The 14,525-nt window shown below is 43.1% G+C and overlaps 1 protein-coding gene across 2 annotated transcripts in view; it reads left to right on the top strand.

Annotated features, from left to right (window-relative positions):
• Positions 1 to 14,525, top strand: part of PICK1 (protein interacting with PRKCA 1) — an 86,853-nt gene that overhangs the window by 40,937 nt on the left and 31,391 nt on the right. For both annotated transcript variants that reach the window (XM_073644134.1, XM_073644135.1), the window contains exon 7: positions 7,581 to 7,634. In XM_073644134.1, the coding sequence (XP_073500235.1) occupies positions 7,581 to 7,634 (54 nt within the window). The remainder of the gene's footprint in view (positions 1 to 7,580; positions 7,635 to 14,525) is intronic.

Here is a 14,525-nt window from a genome sequence, read left to right as displayed (position 1 = left end):
AAGGAGAAAGTATGGTACCACAATACAACCGAGCACTGAAGCCATGATTCTTCTGTACAGTGACTATATGGTGATCTACCCATGTGCTCTGCTGACAATTCTCACACTGCTGGCTACATATGAGACTGCAGCACTGATCATACACACTGGCAGAATATATCACTATTGGAATAGGTAATATCCAATTGGTGGGGTCGCACACATGGCACTTACACTGATCAGCTTTTTTTAGCTATTGCTGTGTCCAGATAGTGGTTCCAATACTCCAGACCTCATAGCCCCCATCACATCATGTTTTCAGGATTCCCTTAGTATTGCACCGGTGGGAGAACCTGTGGCAGTTTCTGACACCTTAATAATAATTCCATCACCTGTGCAATATTAACCCCTTTCTGATGTGGGGCGTATTAATGTGTATCTGCGTTCTGGGCCTATTGGACCAGATACGTGTTAATACGCGCTGGCGCGATTGCCGCCAGGTGTCAGCTGATAGTACCGGTTGTCAGCTGTGACAATGTGCAAGGGGCAGTGCTGCACCGCTCTCACATTAATACCCCGAAATACTGCGATCGAAGTCGATCGCAGCATTTCCAGGGCAGGCACCGGTAAGAGCGCCCCCTCTTACCTTCTATCCGTCATCCCGCACTGTGTATGCTGGGTCCGGATAGTTGCCATGGTGACCCGATTTCGTCATGACAACATCCGGGTCACCAGGCATCAGCATGTTAGGTAGATCGTGCTCACTGCACAATCTACCTAACTTGTGTGTACCGAGCTGCAGCCTGCATAGCATATGGGATGATGCTTCATCCTTATGCTGTGCAGGCGATCAGCCTGCATTAAAAATGAAAGCCCCATAGTGGGACAAAGTGTAAAAGTTAAAAAAGTCTCAGAAAGGGGGGAAAAAAATTGTAAAAAAATAATCCAAAAGAATAATAATATACTGTACTCATAAATAAATAGAATAAAAGAAAAAACAATAAAAGTACAAATATTTAGTATCGCCATGTCTGGAACGACCTGACCTATAAAACTGTCCCACTAGTTAACACCTTTAGTGAACACGGTAAAAAAACAAAAACAAAGCAAAAAAACAATGCTTTATCATCATACCGCCAAACAAAAAAAATGGAATAAAACGCGATCAAAAAGACGTGTGTAAATAAAAATGGTACCGCTGAAAACATCATCTTGTCCCGCAAAAAACAAGCTGCCATACAGCTCCATCAGCTGAAAAATAAAAAAGTTATTGCTCTCAGAATAAAGCGATGCAAAAAAAAATGTTTTTTCTAAAAAAAAATTGTTTTTGTGTAAAAGCGCCAAAACATAAAAAAAACCATATAAATGTGGTACCTCTGTAAGCGTACTGACCCGAAGAATAAAGCTGCCTTATCAATTTTACCACACGCAGAACAGCATAAAAAAAAACAATTTCTGAATTGTTGTTTTTTGTTTATTCTGCCTCCCAAAAATCGGAATAGAAAGCGATCAAAAATGTCACATGCCAGAAAATGGTACCAAGAAAAACGACAACTTGTCCCGCAAAAAACAAGCCCCTACATGACTGTCAGAAATATGGAAAAAATATAGCTCTCAAAATATGGCCATGCAAAAACTAGTCTTTTTTTATTAATTTTTTTTAGTGTGTGACAGCTTCCAATCATAAATACCCGATATAAATCTAGTATCTGCACCAACCCGAAGAATAAAGTCGTCTAATCATTTATACCGCACGAGGAATGACAAAAAAAATAAACGCTAGGGTTGGGGTTGTGTTGTGATTTTTTTCAAAAGTAAAGAAAAAAAAATGACGACAATATGGCGATTAGTGTTGCAAACTCAAGTAGCGAGTATTTGCTTTCATCGGGTGCTCGGATATGCACCAAGTATCGTGGGTGCTTGAGTGACATGCTTGAGTCTCCTCCCCATATGTTTCTTGGCTGTTAAACAGCCAAAAAAAACTTGCGGGGATTGCCTGCCATGCACGAGCGATTCCCGCATGTTTTTTTGGGTGTCTATCAACCGTGAAACATGCGGGCGGGGACTCGAGCATGTCACTCGAGCACCCGCTATACTTGGTGCATACCTGAGTACCCGATGCAAACTCAAGTAGTGAGCACTTTTCTCAAGACTAATGACAACTTATTCAATATGATGACCTAATGTTTTCAAATTCTGTGTCGTACCTCTGGGTTCAAAATGTTCACTATATCCCTTAATAAAATCCTTGAGGGGTCTGGTTTCCAAAATAGGGTCTCTTGTGGGGGGTTTCCACTGTTTAGGCGCATCAGGGGCTCTCCAAACGCGACATGGCGTCTGCTCTCAATTCCAGACAATTTTGCGTTCAAAAAGTCACACAGTGCTCCTTCCCTTCTGAACCCTGCCATGTGCCCAAGCAGTGTATTTTCCCCACATATAGGGTGTCGGTGTAGTCAGGAGAAATTGCACAACAGTTTTTGGGGTCCATTTTCTCCTCTTACCCTTGTGAAAATAAAAAAATTGGGGCTAAAACATTATTTTTGTGGAAAAGGTGTTTTTTTTTTTTTTGTTTTTTTTTTTTATTATTTTATTTTCACGGCTCTACGTTATAAACTTATGTGAAGCACCTGGGGGTTCAGGGTGCTCGCCACACATCTGGAGAAGTTCCTTGAGGGGTCTTGTTTCCAAAATTAGGTGTTTTGTGGGCAGTTTCCACTGTTTAGGCACATCAGGGGCTCTCCAAATGTGACATGGCGTCCACTAATTATTCAAGCAAATTTTACATTCAAAAAGTCAAATGGCGCTCCTTCCCTTCCGAGCCCTGCCGTACGCCCAAACAGTGGTTTTCCCTCACATATGGGGTATCGGCTTACAGCAGTTTACTATGAGTGCATCATTGCACTACATAACATTTCATATTCATCCCACCATTCCCACAGTACTCTTACACTAAGGTAGAAACCATCCACATGACAGCCCACATATAGGTCATGTCCTGTGGGTTTTAGATTAGTATGGGCTGTAGTATATAACAGAAGATTAACATTAGGGATTCTGAATATACATACAGTGACATGTAAAAGTTTGGACACCCTTGGTCAAAATTACTGTTATTGTGAACAGTTAAGCAAGTTGAACATGAAATGATCTCTAAAAGGGCCTAAGGTTAAAGATGACACATTTCCTTTGTATTTTAGGCCAAAAAAAAATATTGTTATTTTTACATTTTAAAAATTACAAAAGGAAAATGGGCCGATGTAAAAGTTTGGGCTTCCTTGGAGATTTGTGTGCGCAGAAAATTTTGACCAAGGTTTCAGACCTTAATTAGCCTGTTAGGGTTATGGCTTGTTCTCTATCATCTTTAGAAAATGCCAGGTGATGCAAATCTCGTAGCTTTATAAAAACCTAGCCTCCTCTAACCTTGTGCCAAAAACTGCAGCCGTGAGTTCTTCTAAGCAGCTGGCTAGCACTCTGAAAATGGTGGAGGCCAAAAAGTAGGAGAAAGCTATAAGAAGATAGCAAAGTGTTTTCAAGTTGCCATTTCCGCAGCTGGAAATGTAATTAAGAAATGGCAGTCAACAGGAACAGCGGATATCAAGATAAAGCCTTGGTGCCCAAACTTTAATATGCCACTGTATTGCGCACACACAGACACCAAAAGAAAGGGACCACGGTACAAGAATTGTGTATGGGCCCCCACCTTTAAAATGAATCTTTCGCTAAGTTTTTTGCCAACTAATCTGAAAGCAGAATGATGTAGATGCGGAGACCCTGATTCCAAAAGTGTCACTTAGTAGCAGGGCTGTGGAGTCGGTATAAAATGGACCGACTCCTAAAATATACACTGCTCAAAAAAATAAAGGGAACACTCAAATAACACATCCTAGATCTGAATGAATGAAATATTCTCATTGAATACTTGGTTCTGTACAAAGTTGAATGTGCTGACAACAAAATCACACAAAAATCATCAATGGAAATCAAATTTATTAACCAATGGAGGCCTGGATTTGGAGTCACCCCCAAAATTAAAGTGGAAAAACACACTACAGGCTGATCCAACTTTGATGTAATGTCCTTTAAAACAAGTCAAAATGAGGCTCAGTATTGTGTGTGACCTCCACATGCCTGTATGACCTCCCTACAATGCCTGGGCATGCTCCTCATGAGGTTGCGGATGGTCTCCTGTGGGATCTCCTCCCAGACCTGGACTAAAGCATCCGCCAACTCCTGGACAGTCTGTGGTGCAACGTGACGTTGGTGGATGGAGCGAGACATGATGTCCCAGATGTGCTCAATCGGATTCAGGTCTGGGGAACGGGCGGGCCAGTCTATAGCTTCAATGCCTTCATCTTGCAGGAACTGCTGACACACTCCAGCCACATGAGGTCTGGCATTGTCCTGCATTAGGAGGAACCCAGGGCCAACCGCACGAGCATATGGTCTCACAAGGGGTCTGAGGATCTCCTCTCGGTACCTAATGGCAGTCAGGCTACCTCTGGAGAGCACATGGAGGGCTGTGCGGCCCTCCAAAGAAATGCCACCCCACACCATTACTGACCCACTGCCAAACCGGTCATGCTGAAGGATGTTGCAGGCAGCAGATTGCTGTCCACTGCGTCTCCAGACTCTGTCACGTCTGTCACATGTGCTCAGTGTGAACCTGCTTTCATCTGTGAAGAGCATAGGGCGCCATTGGCGACTTTGCCAATCCTGGTGTCCTGTGGCAAATGGCAAGCGCCCTGCATGGTGTTGGGCTGTGAGCACAACCCCCATCTGTGGACCTCAGGCCCTCATACCACCCTCATGGAGTCGGTTTCTAACCGTTTGTGCAGACACATGCACATTTGTGGCCTGCTGGAGGTCATTTTTCAGGACTCTGGCAATGCTCCTCCTGTTTCTCCTTGCACAAAGGCGGAGGTAGCGGTCCTGCTGCTTGGCTGTTGCCCTCCTACGGCCCCCTCCACGTCTCCTGGTGTACTGGCCTGTCTCCTGGTAGTGCCTCCAGCCTCCGGACACTACGTTGACAGACACAGCTAACCTTCTTGCCACAGCTCACATTGATGTGCCATCCTGGATGAGCTGCACTACCTGAGCAACTTCTGTGGGTTGTAGAGTCCGTCTCATGCTACCACGAGTGTGAAAGCACAACCAGCATTCAAAAGTGACCAAAACATCATCCAGAAAGCATTGGTACTGAGATGTGGTCTGTGGTCCCCACCTGCAGAAATACTCCTTTATTGAGGGTGTCTTGATAATTGCCAATAATTTCCATCTATTGTCTATTCCATTTGCAGAACAGCATGTGAAATTGATTGTCAATCAGTGTTGCTTCCTAAGTGGACAGTTTGATTTCACAGAAGTTTGATTTACTTGGAGTTATATTCTGTTTTTTAAGTGTTCCCTTTATTTTTTGAGCAGTGTATAATAAATTGGGTACAGTAGTTTAATGCAGAATGTGCTGAATATTTTTTCATAGGAATTTGGGAAAGTTATGAAATGTCTTATAAATAGCTGTTCTATTCCTGATCTAAGGCTACATTCACACACAGCATTTTTGCTGCGTTTTTTGAGGGTACGTTTTTCAGCTGCAAAAGCAGATCAGCTTTTTAAAAAAAACGCATCACCTGAAAGGTTTTTGAGCTCATAGATAGTGTTTTCAATAGCAAAAGCAGATTAGAAAAACGCCGCACAAACTGACATGCTCACTCTTTGTGAGGATCCGTTTTTGAGCCCAAAAATGGATCCTCACAAAACGATGTGTCTGAATGTCATATCTTGAAACCCATTGACTTTGCTGGGATGCCCAGAGTCACTGCATTTTACTGCAAAAAACAGATCCACAAAAACGCTCTGTGTGAATCATGGCCGTAGCCAGCGAGGGGCAGGGGGGGGCAGCTGCCCCCCCCCCCTAGAAGCAGGGGCACGCACCTATCAAAACTCACTTGTATGCTGCAGTGCTCCCGTCCTGAACCGACTGCAGGGGGCAATCTGCCCTCCTCTGGTCCTGTCTTCTGCCGTCTTCACCAGAGAGAGGAGGGGGAGGGGTGCCTGCCCTGCACAGGATCTGATTCCTGGGCCCCGATCTGGAGAAAGTGAAAGTACTACTGCTCATCTCTGTCACAGGAAGGTAACTAATGCTAATATTGTAGGTGATTATTATGTGCTCTCTGTACAATGTGTGAACTATATGTGCGATATGTGCAATGTACTATTTGCTGTCTGTAGCTGTCATTTGTCTGTCACACTCTATCTATCCCTCCATGTATTCATCTATCTATCCATCCCTCTATGTATCCGTTCATGTATCCGTTCATGTATCCGTTCATGTATCCGTTCATGCATCCGTTCATGTATCCGTTCATGTATCCGTTCATGCATCCGTTCATGTATCCGTTCATGTATCCGTTCATGTATCCGTTCATGTATCCGTTCATGTATCCGTTCATGTACCCGTTCATGTACCCGTTCATGTACCCGTTCATGTACCCGTTCATCTACCCGTTCATCTACCCGTTCATCTACCCGTTCATCTACCCGTTCATCTACCCGTTCATCTATCTATCCATCCTTTCATCTATCCCTCCAGCTATCCCTCCAGCTATCCATCCAGCTATCCATCCATATGGCTATCGATCATCTCTCTATCCATATATTTATCCATCCATCCCTGTATCTATCTATCTCTCCATCTATCCATCCCTCTATTTACCTATCCATTCCTCTATTAATCTATCTATTCCTCTTATCTATCCCACTATCTATCCATCCCTCCATCTATCTATCTATGACTTTATCTATCTTATCTTATCTATCTATCCATCCTTTCATCTATCCCTTCATCTATCCCTCCATCTATTCATCCATATGGCTATCTATCATCTATCTATCCATATATTTATCCCTCCATCCCTGTATCTATCCATCTCTCCATCTATCCATCCCTCTATTTACCTATCCATCCCTTTATTAATCTATCTATTCCTCCATCTATCCCACTATCTATCTATCCATCCCTCTATGACTTTATCTATCTATCTATTTAAATATAAGAAGTATATGTGGGAGTCGGAGCTGGTGTAAGGGAAATTGAGGAGTCGGAGTCGCAGGTTTGGCTTACCAACTCCACAGCCCTGCTTAGGCTACTGGCTGTAGTTTTGATAACAGTTTTATCAGCAGGAGATTCACTCAAGAACTAGTTAAACTGCTGCCATGCAGTTCTCCGTATTCATGAGCTATTTATAACCCTGCCCTATCACTGATTGGCAGCTTTCTGCCTATGCACAGTGTACACAGAAAGCTGCCAATCAGTGAAGCAAAAATTTGCTATATATGTCTGTGCACACCCATTGGGTATTCGTAAATCTGTGATTATACCCTGTGTACCCCTACATGTATATGTGTGTGTGTATAATCTGTATATATCTGCTTTCATGTTTTGCATTTCCCTGACATTGTTATATATATATGATTATTTTTAATAAGCAAAATGTAATAAAAACAATATATTTTAATTACACAATTTTGTACAGTTACTATTTATGATAAAGAGGCTATACCAAAAAGAGAGATTAAAAAACAAACTAATATTTCTATTTTAGATGGCTTGGTAAAGAAGCTGGAGGAGCTAGAGAAAACAGCCGAATTCTACAGAGGTAATAAAAATTATTTTGAGTGTTGCCTATTCATCCCCATTGTCCTCCACTTTAGAGGATTGTCTAGCACTAACTTGAGATTACTTTTCTGTTGCTGTTTTCTGTTGCTGAACGGCTTTTCTGTTGCTGTTTTCTCTATGGCCAAATAATCACTTTAATAATCATGTGTACAAAAGTGATGGAAATCCCTTGGTGAAAAGCAGAGAAATGTGGCGCTGTCTAAGCGTAGTAAACAGATGTGGTACAATTAGGTGAGAGACTGTGTGCTCACCTGAATGGCTTGTGCTGACTGAGGCCCAGCACTAGGAGTAGTTTGTCCAAGATGCAATGGGGAGCAGCCGACTTGGTGTGCTGCAGGAAGTTCCTCCAGTGTGTGATAGCGGTGTGAAACCCAGGTGTTGGCGCTGCCACAGTAGGGACAAGGTAAAAATTTAAGTGTTGACAAAAATATCTTTTAAAAAAAAAAAACAGAAATAAAAACCCAATGTGTTTTCAGTTGCTAACAGCCTTCCTCAGGTGCCTGGAGATGAAATGGAAATCCAGACCCACTTACACATCTCCTCAATTGGAATGGGTGTAGCAAAAAAAGTCCTGATTTTAAAAGGGCTCATTCCAAAAGAACCAAATATTACGTTCTGTAGGGGTATCACTGTTAGGCTATGTGCCCACTATGCAGAAATGCTGCATATTTTTTCCGCTTCTCCCTGGCAGGAAAAACGCATGCAGATTTTACATGCGTTTTTCCCGCCATTTAGAAGCGTTTGTCAAGCGTCTTTGCATGTGGGTTATCAAGCGCTTTTCCAAGCGATTTTAGCATCACTTGGAAAAGTGCTTGACAACTTGGTCACACTATATAAATCCATGCAACCGGCATGGATTTATATTGTGTGACCAAGTAATAGTTAAAAAAAAGAATAAGAATGTTAAAAAATAAAGATTATACTCACCTTCCGATGTCCTCCCAGTGTTTTCTCTGCTGCATCCGGTGTCTTTGGCGGCTCACGGTGGTGTGAAGGACCTGCGGTGACGTCATTGAGTCATGTGTCAGGTCACATGACTCAATGACGTCATGGCAGGTCCTTCACAACACTGCGACCCATACAGCAGACCAGACGGAGGGGAGAAAACACCGGGAGGACATCGGAAGGTGAGTATAATCTTTATTTTTTATTTTAAATTCTTTTTTTAACAGTTTCTATGGTACCCAGGTCTTGAGGAGAGTCTCATCTTCTCCAGGCCTGGGTACCATCCGCACATAGAAACGCATAATATCCGTGTGTGCAAATGTGCTGACATGGATATTATGCGTTTCAATGCAAGTCAATGGCGGCAATTACGCTGCGTGTCCGAAAAATTAATGGACATGCTGCATATTTTTCCGCAATGATAATCCGCAGCGTAAATTTCCGCAGCATGTGCACAGCGCATGCGGATTATCATTGGGGACCATGGGGCACGTATTACCAAGCGTTTTTTAAGCGTTTTCGCTGCGGAAATTCCGCGGCAAAAACGCTTGAAAAACACACAGTGGGCACGCAGCCTTAAAAACGTGATTGTACCAAGCAAATTAAGGTAACTTGACCCAAAGGAACAAACAACAAAAATTGATATCTCATCTGGTATGAATAGAGGAGTCACCAGATGTGGGATAAAAAACTGTTGTTGTTGTAAAATGTTTGATCGTGATTCTAAGCAAAGAACATTTAATAGTACTGGTGATGGGGTTAATATTCAGTTTATCATGCAACTCTGATTGCGTTATTTATGTGATTAATTCCATAATAATAATTTGCGATCTTCAATTTGTTTGCCACACAATGCAAACATTAGGGTCCCGCATGAATGGACACAGACATAATATTAATTTTTTTTTTAAGCCAAGTCTTTCACGCCATCTTGCTATTAATCATGAAAAGAATTTTGATGTGATCAAAGTAACACCCCTAGAACAGATGAGTAGTGAAACACCAAACACAGAAAACATTAAGTTTTAAAGAGTCTTATTGGATATATAAACTACAAAGTTTGCATTCTGATGGCTTAAACCCTGTAGTAGAGCAGGTTTAGTGTGTATATCCATAGCCTTTCATAATTGGCATCTATTCTCTGAAAGATACTTTACCTACATCTCTCCTCTGCGAGGAGGCATTTAAATGAACAACGCTTTCCTCATATGTATGAGCCCTTTGAGTTTCCGTAGCCAATTTCTTTAAATTATAGAATAGCCTTTTTCATTTTCAAACTTGTTTCAGTATTTCTTTGGCACTATCTGTTTGGGATAAATGTTGTTGTCATGCGGACTTTGTGTCGACAAGTAATTATAACCGTTTGTTATTTTCTGTGTAAATGTGCAATACATTTTTTTGGTTACCTCTTTGTGTTTTTTGTCCTTTCCATATGAGTCCATATCTAACAATTGTTTTTTATTTATTGATGTGCTGAGAACAATTGTTATTGTTTAAGGCTGTGTGCTTTTTTTGTTAATTAATAACCCAACCCATTCTAATGGAGGAGATGTAGAAGTGGGTCTCCATTTCATCTCCAGGCACCTGAGGAAGGCCGTTAGCAGCACTTTGTGTGTTTATTTCTGTTTCTTTCTCTCATCGCTAATAACCGTATGTAGAAGGGAAGTATGGGGTTGTTTAATCCTATCTGTACATGAAGATGAAACTGATTTTGATGAGTATATTCAGGTTTTTGTCAGAGACAGGTGACATTGCTGGAGCTTAAAGTGGTGTGAAAATGATTGGACTACCAGTTAGACCACTAAAGAAGCAGCCATTCCCCTCTGCTAACCCAAACCAAGCAGTGCGTCAGGTTCCTCATTGTAAATGCTCTAGAAATAGCCAATTAATTTATAACATTTATTAAAGTGCAATATCCTTTCCAAAACAACCCACTCCAGATTACTGAAGAATTGCTGACATTTCTGGATCATCAGCTTTTTGCTTGGTGAAGCTGAAGTCACATATTACAGATTGCCCATGCACAGTAATTTAGTAAGGTGGAAAAAAAAAGTCACAAGTCCATCACCTACAACCTATTATCTTGACGTGTTGGTGGAGAGAAAAGCGAACCCTATAAGACAGAAGCAAATTTTTCCTCAAACTGTGATGAATCCCTGATAATCAACAACTACAGCAATCTAGTACAACCCCAGTTCCAAAAAAAAGTTGGGTCGCTGTTTAAAATGTAAAGAAAACATGAATGTAATGATTTGGAAATCTCTTATAGCCATATTTTATTCACAACAGATCATAGAACACAGATCACAAGGTGAACATTAGACATTTTCCATTTCATTTGAAAAAATTAACTCAGTTAGAAATTGATGACGGCAACGCACCTCACAAAAGATGGGAGAGAGCCATGTCTACCATTCTGTAGCATCTCCTCTTCTTTTTAGAACCAGCTGTAAACGTCTGGGAAGTGAGGAGCTCAATTGCTGGAGTTTTGTGGGGAGGAATGTTGTCCCATTCTTGTCTGATGTCGGATTCTCGCTGCTTGACAATCCGGGGTCTTTTACTGATTTTTTAAATTCATAATGCGCCAAATGTTTTTTATTGGTGAAAGGCCTGGACTGCTCGCGGTGAGTTCATCACCCGAACTGTCCTGCAAAAAGCCATGCTGTCATGATAGATGCTGTGTGTGGTTTAGCATTGTCTTGCTGAAATGTGCAAGGCCTTACCTGAAATAGACATTGTGTGGATGAGAGCAAGCTATATGTTGTTCTGAATCCTCTGTATAATAATCAGCATTGATAGTCTCTTTCAAGATGTGTAAACTGCCCATGCCATAGGCACTAATACAACCCCATACTATCAGAGATGAAGGAATTGTGCGCTGGTAGCAAGCTGGATGCTCCCTCTCCTGAATCCACGGGACATGGCATCCATGGTTTCCATAAAGAATTTCACAATTTGATTCTTCTGACCATAGAACAGTTTTCCATTTTGCATCCGCCCGTTATAAATGAGCCTTGGCCTAGAGTAGACGGCAGCGTTTCTGCATTGTGTTGATATACGGAGGCTTCTTTTCACAATTGAGCTTTAACTTTCATTTGCTGATTGCACAACGATCTGTGTTCACAGATAATGATTTCTGGAATTATTCCTTTTTACGATTGAACTATGCCTGTTTTAATGCAGTGCCATCCGTATATCACGAATATCCAATATTGAACGTTGGCCTTGTCCTCATGCTCATGAATAGCTCCAGAATCTCTGAATCTTTTCATGATATTGTGTATTATGGAAGGTGAAATTCAAAGTCTTTGCAATTTAATATTGATGGACATAAATTATTTTCAAAGTTGTTTAGATTAGTGAACTTCTGACCCTCTTTGCTTTTCAGAGACTCTGCCTCTCTAACATGCTCTTTTCATACAGTCATGTAAGTTGGTTACAAATTGACCCTCCAGTTGTTTTTAATTAGTACCACTTACTTTTCCAGCCTTTTGTTAACCCTATCCCAACTTTTTTGACATGTGTTACTGTCATGAATGAAATAATGTCTAATGTTCACCTTCTGATTTGTGTTCTAAGTTCTGTTGTGAATATAAAATTTTCAAATCATTGCATTCTTGTTTTCTCATTATTTTACACAGTGGTGCAACATTTTTGTAATTGGATTGTGTATATATGCATTTCTTGCATCCTTCAGTAGAAAGTTTCAAAAATCTCAATGCTATTTCAATAAGGAAACCGCCCTTCCCCACGCTTGCTCAGGGCCCCGGCAGCCAGATACTTGCCTCTCCCCATGCCTCCGCAGATCCGCTGTCTTCCAGCTGTGCGCTCCCTGTGACGTTTCAGGTCAGAGGGTGCGATGACATCTTTCCACCGCACCCTCCCCTGAACCGTCACAGACAGCGCAGAGCGGGGCGACTCTGGAGTCCGGACCTGAGCAGCGGCAGCAGGTGAGGAGGAGTGAGGTGAGTATTTGATTTTTTTATTTTTTTTAATGTATTGAGGCATGGGGCATTATATGGGGGGTGACATCCTGCATTGGGGCATTTTAAAGAGAGGTGGGTGATATCCTGCATGGGGCACTATAAAGAGGGGGGTGACATCCTGCATGGGGCATTATATGGTGGTGGAAAGGGACATCCTGCATGGGGCATTATATAGGGGGGGGGGACATCCTGTATGGGGCATTATATGGGGGGTGGACAATCCTGCATAGGGCATTATATGGGGGAGGCATCCTGCATAGGGCATTATATGGGGGGGCATCCTGCATAGGGCATTATATGGGGGGTGGACATCCTGCATAGGGCATTATATGGGGGAGTGACATCCTGCATGGGGCATTACATGTGGGGGGGGGGGGAGTGCCATCCTGCATGGGGCCTTACATGGGGGGGGAGTAACATCCTGCATGGGGCCTTACATGGGGGGGGGAGTGACATCCTGCATGGGGCATTATATGGGGGGGGGGAGAGTGACATCCTGCATGGGGCATTATATGGGGGGGTTGACATCCTGCATAGGGCATTATATGGGGGGGGACATCCTGCATAGGGCATTATATGGGGGGGGGACACCCTGCATAGGGCATTATATGGGGGGTGGACACCCTGCATAGGGCATTATATGGGGGGTGGACACCCTGCATGGGGCATTATATGGGGGGTTGACATCCTGCATAGGGCATTATATGGGGGGGTGGACATCCTGCATAGGGCATTATATGGGGGGTGGACATCCTGCATAGGGCATTATATGGGGGGTGGACATCTTGCATGGGGCATTATATGGGGGGTGACATCCTGCATGGGGCATTATATGGGGGGTGGACATCCGGTTTGGGGCATTATATGGGGGGGAGAAGTGATATCCTGAATGGGGCATTATATGGAGGGGGAGTGACATCCTGCATGGAACATTATATGGGGGGATGACATCCTACATGGAAAATTATATGGGGGGTGGACATCCTGCATAGGGCATTATATGGGGGGTGGACATCCTGCATAGGGCATTATATGGGGGGTGGACTGACATCCTGCATAGGGCATTATATGGGGGGTGGACTGACATCCTGCATAGGGCATTATATGGGGGGTGGACTGACATGCTGCATGGGGCATTATATGGGGGGGAGTGACATCCTACATGGGGCATTATATGGTGGGGGAGTGACATCCTGCATGGGGCATTATATAGGGGGTGGACATCCTGCATGGGGCATTATATGGGGGGAGGACATCCTGCATGGGGCATTATATGGGGGGAGGACATCCTGCATGGGGCATTATATGGGGGGGGTGACATCCTGCATGGGGCATTATGTGGGGGGGAACAGCCTGCATGGGGCATTATAAGGGGACCAGTATCCTGTACAGAGCGTTATATGGAGGCCAGTATTCTGTATGGAACATTTTATGGGGGCCAGTATACTGTGTGGAGCGATTCGCCGGTTTCTAAGCTATTGTGGAATTTATAATAGATATCACTCATGTAATGTAAGAAGTGAAATCTTTGCGTTGTACTATATCTATATTTCTCTGCGGTATCTGTGCATCATGAATCATGGTATGTGTTAAAGGGGCCCATTGAGACTCTTTCACCCGGGGCCTAGAAAAACCTGGAGCCAGCCCTGTGGGGGAGGATACAGTAGGTGAGGGTAGAGCTAGTTGTGCAGCGGTATGGTGGAGCAAGGGTTACCGCAGGTTGTAGGCTTGTCGGAAGAGGTGGGTCTTCAGGTTCCTTTTGCAGGTTTCCACGGTAGGCGAGAGTTTGATGTGTTGGGGTAGAGAGTTCGAGTATGGTGGATGCACGGGAGAAATCTTGTATACGATTGTGGGAGGAGGAGATAAGAGGGGAGTAGAGAAGGAGATCTTGTGAGGATCGGAGGTTTTGTGTAGGTAAGTACCGGGAGACTAGGTCACAG

The sequence above is a fragment of the Phyllobates terribilis genome, unplaced genomic scaffold (assembly GCF_046119375.1).
Source record: "Phyllobates terribilis strain yellow unplaced genomic scaffold, ASM4611937v1 Scaffold_8__6_contigs__length_399053987, whole genome shotgun sequence".
Taxonomy (NCBI): domain Eukaryota; kingdom Metazoa; phylum Chordata; class Amphibia; order Anura; family Dendrobatidae; genus Phyllobates; species Phyllobates terribilis.
Note: the sequence above shows the minus strand (reverse complement) of the source record. Positions and strands in the feature narration are given on the sequence as shown.